The sequence below is a fragment of the Chrysochloris asiatica genome, unplaced genomic scaffold (genome assembly GCF_000296735.1).
Source record: "Chrysochloris asiatica unplaced genomic scaffold, ChrAsi1.0 scaffold00044, whole genome shotgun sequence".
NCBI classification, from domain to species: domain Eukaryota; kingdom Metazoa; phylum Chordata; class Mammalia; order Afrosoricida; family Chrysochloridae; genus Chrysochloris; species Chrysochloris asiatica.
In genome coordinates this window covers 8,910,689-8,919,160 of record NW_006408562.1, presented here as the reverse complement: position 1 = coordinate 8,919,160, position 8,472 = coordinate 8,910,689, and the positions used below count along the sequence as shown (strand labels likewise).

Sequence of the window (8,472 nt, the reverse complement as noted above, 5' to 3'; positions counted from 1 at the left end):
GTTGAAGGAGAATATTGAAAGTACCATGGGTTGCCAAAAGAACCAACAGATCTGTGTATGAAGAAGTGCAGCCAGAGTGTTCCTTGGAGGCCAGGATGGCCAAACTTCTTCTCTCGGACATTGTCGTGGGGACCAGTCTCTGGAGAAGGATATCATGTTTGGTAGGGTGGAAGGTCAGAGAAAAAGAGGAAGACCCCCAGTGAAATGGATTGGCAAAGTGGCAGCATCAATGGGCTCAAGTGAGGCAACGATAGTGAAGTTGGCCCAGGATCAGGCAGTGTTTTGTTCTGCTGTTCATAATGTCACTATGAGTCGGTACCAACTTGATGGCACCTAACAACAACAACAACACAATGTACTGCTGTATAATAAAAATAATAAAGCCAATTACATTTTTCTAAAAATGGTTCTATGTGTATGAGGTCCATCCTGGGTGACAGAGAACCCAAGAATAAATTATAGATTTCTGTTACCCTCTGATGCACACTAGTTGGCATAATTATGGGCAGAGCAATATCTATGAAATAACAGCTCACCAGCAAGCCTGGGGGATATTTCCAGATGGTGTCCCAGGGTAATCGGGGAGCATAAAGTTTAGCCACAGCACCCAAGTTATACTTGAATCTCTGTAACATGGTGTGGCCCATAAAGTGACCATAAATATCTTAGAACCAGTAACTCTCAAAGGTTTAAATATATCTATGGAAGATAGCATGCACAAATGCTCAAGCATACTTCATAGATATAAGCAATAACATATTATCTACAGTAAATGCAACAAATTTGGAACTGTTTTTACTGATAACTCAGACAAGGGAGATTGCAGAACCGTTGATGACCAAGAATGATATATGGAAACTATATAGCTCTAACTTTAACCTTTTAAGATATGTAAAACACCATTTGCACTCTCTTTATACAATATGTTGTCCTTACTTTATCTTAAGCATTAATAATTATAAAGGCTGTTAAATAAAGCTTAAAGCCTATCTTTTCCAAAAAAGTTTCTTAAAGAATATTCTTCATCAGTGAAGAACCATCTTCAGTGAAGATTTCATTGACCAGGAGAGAGGAGAAATCATTTAATTAGGAATAAAATAGAATTGAGGAGAAAAGCTCAGGTCTACTAATATAATTAACATAATATAGTATAGTGTTGCTTAATCCATCCCATTGTTCAATCATTTCTTTAAAAAAACTATCAGAATGAAAGTAAAACCAATTCAGACCACTTAATTAGCTCTACATTAGAGGGTCTGTCCATTAATATCCCCTTCTTGACATGGCCAACAGAACTTACTAGGAAGAGGAGGAATAGATGAGCTAGAGGTCTAGTAAAAGTATCCATGTTGAGTAGTGTGCTAAGTGGGAAAGAGAAGTCAAGATTTATTAGTAACAACCTTGTATACTGGTTCATACCATCTTCCTCAACTCCTGGTTGGAAACAATAATGACATTTGGTGGGTCCCCGATGGCAGTGGCAGCTCCTCCAATGTTTGTGAAGATCACTTCAGCAATCAGAACTTGTCTTGGATCAAGATTCAGCACCTCACATAATCTGTCACAAATAGAGGAAAATGATAGTCTACTTATAGTCACATGTTAAAGAGCTTGTTGGCAATTGAAATATTTTTTAACACTTGCACAAAAAAACACAAAGGAGAACCAATAAGACTAAGCACTGATTTTTCAGCAGGAATCATGCAGGCAAGAAAGCAATGACATGACATACACAAAACTCTGAAAGAAAAACTTGCCAGTCAAGAATCATATACCCTGCAAAGTTGTCCCTCAAATCTGACGGCAAAGTTAGGACATTTCCTTATAAACAGAAATTAAAGGAATTCATAATGACCAGACCAATGTTACAAAAAAGTCTGAAGGGTGTTTTTTGGACTGAGAACAATAACATTAGACAAAAATCTGAGATTGCCATACATGCCATCACCACCCAGAACTCAATCCAGATATAGAAGTTTAAAAGTAAAAAACAAACTTACAAAACTGCAAACAGAGATCCAGAGGTACCAATTTATAATGAAGTCAACTACAAAGTAAAAAGACTGAATAGTGTAAATACAAAACTTCTAAAATTTTAGAAAGTCAAGTAGATTTCAAGATAGAACAGACTGCTTTAAATAGGGAAAAAATAATAAAGGGTAACCTCAAAGAAAATGAAAACACCTGCACATCAAAAGAAAACAAGGAAAATCACAAAGATTTCATAAATATTAACACAACAGAAATGAAAATGCAAAGGAAACCCACAAACAATATGAACTCAGTGTAGAAAATTATGTGGAACAAAGAATCCAGCAGTACAACAAAAAAAACACACTGCCAAGTGACAGCAAACAATTCATACCTATCACTAATTACACTGAGTGGAAATGGATTAAATGAACCAGTCAAGTGACAGAGAAGAATGGATAAGAAAACAGGATCCTTCAATATGATGTCTACAAGAGATATATCAAAAAGATGGAGACAGTCTAAGTGCCCATCAACAAAAGAATAGTTAAACAAACTTTGGTACAAACACACAATGGAATACTATGCAATTTTGAAGAACAATGATATATCTGCAAAACACCTCGCAACATGAATGAACCTGGAGGATCATGTGCTGAGTGAAATTGGTCAATCACAGAAGGACAATTATTGTGTGAGATCAACGTTATAAAAAGTTAAGAAAGGTTTTCTTGATTAAAGAAACAATCTGTGATGGTCACAGAGGTGGGGGAAATCATTCCCATGCTAGAGGTAGATGCATGTGAACATGGGTGACAGGGCAGGCAATATACAACAAGGAGGTTAGCAGAGAAAAGATGAAGGTAGCAGGAGACACAAGGAGGAATGCTCTGTTAAACTGAATAGAGGTGAATACTACTAACTGTTGGTACATGGAACAGATTGCAGTCATTTTAGTGAAACATAATATATGATTTGCTGAATGTAAAGTGATGATCTGCTCTGTAAACCTTCACTGAATTCACAATAAAAAGTTTTAAAAAAAGAAAACACACAAACATAACTATGAGATGAGCAATACTGGAAGACAAACAATAACAAAAATGCCCTGGATGAGTAGAGGTTGGCTGAGAACCAACTCTGAGAATGAGGTTTCGCCTCAATGTTAACCCACCACATGGTCTGTAAATCTGATACCTCTGGCCTCCACAGATCTGGAGAAAGTTACCTGTGAACAGGTAACCAGACTCTAAATCTCAGGGGAGAGCAGCACAGAAGTACCCTACCCATTAGTGCATAACCAGATTACCCTATCATCTCTCCCTTCTTAACAACTCCCAACTTTCCCTTATCTGATACACAATCCCTTTGCCATAGGCCGTTAGCTCTCTCATTGGCTTAAGCTTGTTACTTAAGATACTAAACTCCTGCTCCTTCCTTGTAAAAGGAACACACACCCTAAAGCAGTGTTTCTCACATGGAATTGTTCTCACTAGAGTCATCTGGATGCTTTTATTTTTATTTTTATTTATTGCAGTTTGGGTGAGTTTACAGAGCAAATTAGTTTTGCATTCAATAATTGATTCACCTTTTTTGTGTGATACTGGCTTACTGTTATTGTTTTTTGCCATGGAGACAGTTCTTGACTCATAGCGACCCTGTACAGGGTTTCCGAGGCTGTAAATCTTTATGGGAACAGAAAGCCTCATCTTTCTCCCGCAGAACAGCTGGTAATTTTGAACTGCTGACCGTGAGATTAGCAGCCCGATTCGTACCCACTATGCTACCAGAGTGTAATAGTGCCCAATTTCCCTGGGTTTCCCACATTAATTTATTCTTCTTTCTTGCCCCTTCCTGCATTTTGAGCTCTGTTTGGGGGCAAATGCTGATCTTTTGGTCTCATATGGTTGGTTTTACTGAAAAGTACATTCCTTCTTGGTGATACTATTCACTTTATGCTGTTGTTTCATTAAGTGTATAGTCGGTTCCAACCCAAAGCAACATTGTATAGGATTTCAGAGGAGTGTCTAGTGGGTTTGAATAACTTGTATTGTAGTTGGCAGTCAGTGCTTATCCTTCAACCTGTCTAATGTTTACCTGAAAGTCAATTCCCAAAGGTAGGTTAAATTCAGGCTTGAAGGGTGTTTAAGGGCCCCAGTCTCAGAGATTTCCCCAGTTTCTATCAGTCTAGTAACTCTCTTCTTTTTTATGATTATGAATTCTGTTCTATTTTTGTTTTCTCTTCCCATCTGTCAAGGACCTTATATTGTGATCTTTTTTGGAGCAGTAGTGCTAGCCAGGTACCATCTAGTTCTTCTGGTCTCAGGGAAGGGAGGCTCTGGTTTGTTTGGTCCATTAGTCCTTTGGACTGATTATTTCCTTGAGTCTTTGATTTTCTTCACTCTTCTGTGCTCAAAGAGAGACCAGTAGCTTTATCAAAATAACTTCTTATAAGCTTTTAACATCCCAGCCGCTTCTCACCAAAGACCTGGTGTGGCGTTGTGGGTTAATGAGCTAAACTATAAGGTCAGTTTGAACTGCAAGGTCAGTGGTTCAAGCTCACCAGCCACTCCCCAGAAACCCTATACGGGGTTGTTATGAGTAGGAACCAAGTCGACAGCACTTTAACAACAACAACAATGCTCTCTACAGTAGGATACAGAACATTGTCTTTGTGGAGTATGTTACCACAATTGACCTATATGTCCTCCAAGACAGTCATCCTGATTCCCTAAGCCCACTAAACCATTCCCTCGGTGTGTTTAGTTATAGCTAAGAAGTTTGCAGTCCTCTGCCTTGTCTGAGAGGTTTTTTAAGTTCCCCTGCAGAAGTCCAGATCAGTGTTTGATGTGAAGCTTCCAGGTTATCCCAGAGTCCATGTAGGTGAGTAACACTGCTCTAAAGGGAAGGAGAAAACATATCACAACATCCTCTACATCTGTCCGTCCCTCACTGCCCACTTCCATATATACTTGGGGGTTCAAAAAATTCATGGACAATGCCATTATCTTTCCATTACATTTTCATGAGATTTTGAAGCTCCTCACAGAAAGCCAGCCTTGGGGCTCCAGGCTGGGAAGAGGTCCTGCTGTAATTAAAGCTCCTTCTGTCAGAACAGGTCAAACGACTGAACCCTTGGTTTGTCTCAGGAAGGCACTGGCCCATGGAGTAGCGGGGAAGGTTGTTGTTGTTGTTAAGTGCCGTTGAGTCAATTCTGACCCATAGCGACTCTGTATAGGGTTTCCAAGGAGCAGCTGGTGAACTTGAACCACTGACCTTGCAGTTCAAATGACTTTGCAGTCTGACACATTAGCCCACAGCACAATGAAAAAGACCTGGGGACCCAAAGCAGGAGTAACCCCACAAATGAGCATCAGAGCCCAGTCATCAGCATTACTCTGTGAAGAGGGCTCACGAGGATCTGCCTCCAGCAAGGATACAACAGATAGGCATTAATAAACCCCTGGGCAAGGCACAGAGCAAGCACCCAGTATGAAGAGGGCAGAGGACTCTTACAATTCAGTCCAAAGGCAAAATCAAATAACAAAGCTTAAAAGTTGTGAAGAGCATGGTAACCTAAGTAGTGTATCTTAGAACACCAAACCGTTCATTGTAGAAAGCGTGATTTTACAGTAAGGCTATCATTGGATTCCAGCAAAGTTGAACAAGTCTTTACATTTGTAACTGCAAAAGCCTTCTGAGATCACAATGCCTCCTGGCCAAGAAGCTGCCCGCAGAACAGAACGATGCTGTGCTAAGATTTGGTCCAGTTGGCTAATGTTGTTGCTGTTCAGTGCCATCAAGCCCATTTTGACTCGTAGCAAACCTGTATAGATTTTAAAGGAGCAGATAGTGGCTTTGAACTACCAACTAGTGGTTAGTAGTCTGATGTTTATCCTACAGCACCATATCAGGACTCCACACAGAGTTCTGACTGCACGTAAGTGGATATATGGCCCATAATTGTGCCATGTGTCCAAAGACCATGATTTGAACCATTCACACTTTCGCTCAGGAGAACCCAGGGTACTTGTAGCTACCAGTGACCCACGCTGCCTAGGACAAGTGGTCAGTCAAGTCTCACCCACCCTGAATCCCTGTCAAGAAACAAGTCACCAAGCAGACAGACTGGACCAGAGGCCAAGTCTCCCACAGTGAGAGTGGGACACTGGCTGGGATGCACAGCCCAGTACTGGAGTGGGGATGGGGGTTGGGATGGGGCCAACCTGCTCCCTGCTCCATTCACCCTTCCTCCGCCATTTCCCTCCACCACACATACAGCTCCCATTTTCCCGATGACTCTCCACTCTCCAGAGACCAAATGCCTTCTCCCTAGAATACTCCTGAGCTAGTAGCTGCCTGTGGCAATTTTGAAGGAACCTATGTAACAAACCTTCACCAATCATGTGTCAGTTTGCCATACAGTGGTGGTTTGTGTGTTACTGTGATACAGGAAGCTATGCCACTGGAATTTTGAACAACAACAAAGCCAAACATGGTGGACAGTTTTCAGCTGAGTTTCCAGACTAAGGCAGAAAGGAAGAAGGAGAGGCGGACTCCTTTTGAATGTTTAGCCACTGAAAACCTTAGGAATAGCAACGGAACATTGTCAACTATAGTACCAGAAGATCAAGACATTTGATTAGCAGAGAACACTGTCGGTTATAGTTGTGAAGATGGAAGGTTGGAAAACACTCAAAATATGACTAGGGAAGAGCTGCAGCTTCAAAGTTGACTTGAACATGATAACACAAATGGAGCACTCTTAGGCCCAACAACTGCTAATGGGGCACAAGTCAAATTGAGGAGCAACAGCTGCAAATATGCATTAATAATCAGAAAATAGAATGTACTAAGTATAGATATAGGAAAACTGGAAGTTGTCAAAAGCTAAATGGACCTTATAAAGATCAGTATCCTAGGCATTAGTGAACTGAACTGGACTGGATTTGGTCATTTTGAGTCTGACAATCATATATGTGGTTTACTGGGCAGGGAATGACAAATTCAAAAGGAATGGTGTTGCATTCATCATCAAAAAGAACATTTGAAGATCTATCTTCAAGTGCAATGTGATAGGAAAGTATCCATATGCCTAAGAAAGACCAGACAATACCACTATTATTCAAATTTATGTATCAACCACTAAAGTCATACAATCAAGATGCAGTCATAATTGCTGGTGATTGTAATGTGAATGTTGAAAACAAAGAGGAAGGATCAGTAGTAGGAAAATATAGCCTTAGTGATAGAAATGATGCTGGAGACCGTATGATAGAATTTTCCAAGAGCAATAACTTACTATTATTCATTTAAAAAATTTTTTAAAAAAATAACATTGTTGCCAGAATCATCACTTACTACAGAAAGCTTGTAAGTCCATCTTCAGCCTATAACTGATTGGAATACCTTAAAGGGAGCTAGAAGTTACCCAGTGAAAGAGGCTTCCTGTGGAGCCTTTACATTGCACAAGACCATAGGTGGAATCCAGAACCTCATCCAAAACCAAATGAGGTAGGAAATTTCCACTGGAAAGGATGAGTAGACCAGCCTGGGATGGCTTAGAAGAACAGAAGATACTCCATGAAAGAAAGACTGGCAGGAAAAATCCGAAACAATAATGGCAGTAAGATTGATTACTACAAGAACAATTAAGCTGTTCGCCCAGGAGCTATCAAGGCAAGTGGTCGGGACCCCTCAGAGAAAACTCCCTTCCAAGACTGAGACTCAAGGGGAATGCATGAGCAGGTATGTGTTCTGGCTGGTGAACACGTTGGTCACCAATAAGGGGAAGAGGGGGGGAAAAACAGCATTGAAGTTGTGAGCTAAGCCCAGCCACATTAAATAGGCTCCTGTGAACCCAGGTGGAGACCTGGATGGCCAGCAATATGGCAAGACATGGGGACTTCTGGGCCCAGAGGCAGTGACATGGCCACAGAGGACTCTAGAATGGAGAGAGAAGTGACCAGCTGATATGAATTGAGGGGAGATGCACAAGAACACCCATACTTGCAGATAGTACCCACTTGACCTGGCTTTGATGGCTGGATGATCAGAACTCGACTAGAAGAAGAAAGAAGAAGGTGGGTGAAAAAGAAGAAAAAATAAAAGCATAACCTGCTACAATTGGATGAACTTTACTCATACTTATGGATGTAGTAGCTCATAAAAGGGAACAAAGCTTTACAATGAGAATCACTCCCACCCTCTCAGTACACAGGGTGTACCGGGATGGGCAACTCAGACATTGGCTACCCAAAATGGAGATGCTATAAAGGCAAGAAGTGACTGGCTAACAAGCTTTCAAGAGGGAACCTAGTTCCAGACAGGGCGGGGGAAGGTAGAATCACCTCTGAAAGATTTCCAATTCATAGGGACCGGGCTGGCAAAAGGAAATGGGGATAAGACTCATGTGGTACAATAGTGAAAAATTGCCATCAGGACTGACTGTGAGGGTAGGAAATATAGAGGTAGATGTTTTTTGACAAAAGGAGGAGAGTG

The 8,472-nt window shown here is 40.9% G+C and overlaps 1 protein-coding gene across 1 annotated transcript in view; it reads right to left on the bottom strand.

Annotated features, from left to right (window-relative positions):
- OCA2 (oculocutaneous albinism II) overlaps positions 1 to 8,472 on the bottom strand; it is a 223,528-nt gene that overhangs the window by 123,568 nt on the left and 91,488 nt on the right. Inside the window, exon 13 of the mRNA XM_006861920.1 lies at positions 1,420 to 1,558. Coding sequence (XP_006861982.1) covers positions 1,420 to 1,558 — 139 coding nt within the window. The remainder of the gene's footprint in view (positions 1 to 1,419; positions 1,559 to 8,472) is intronic.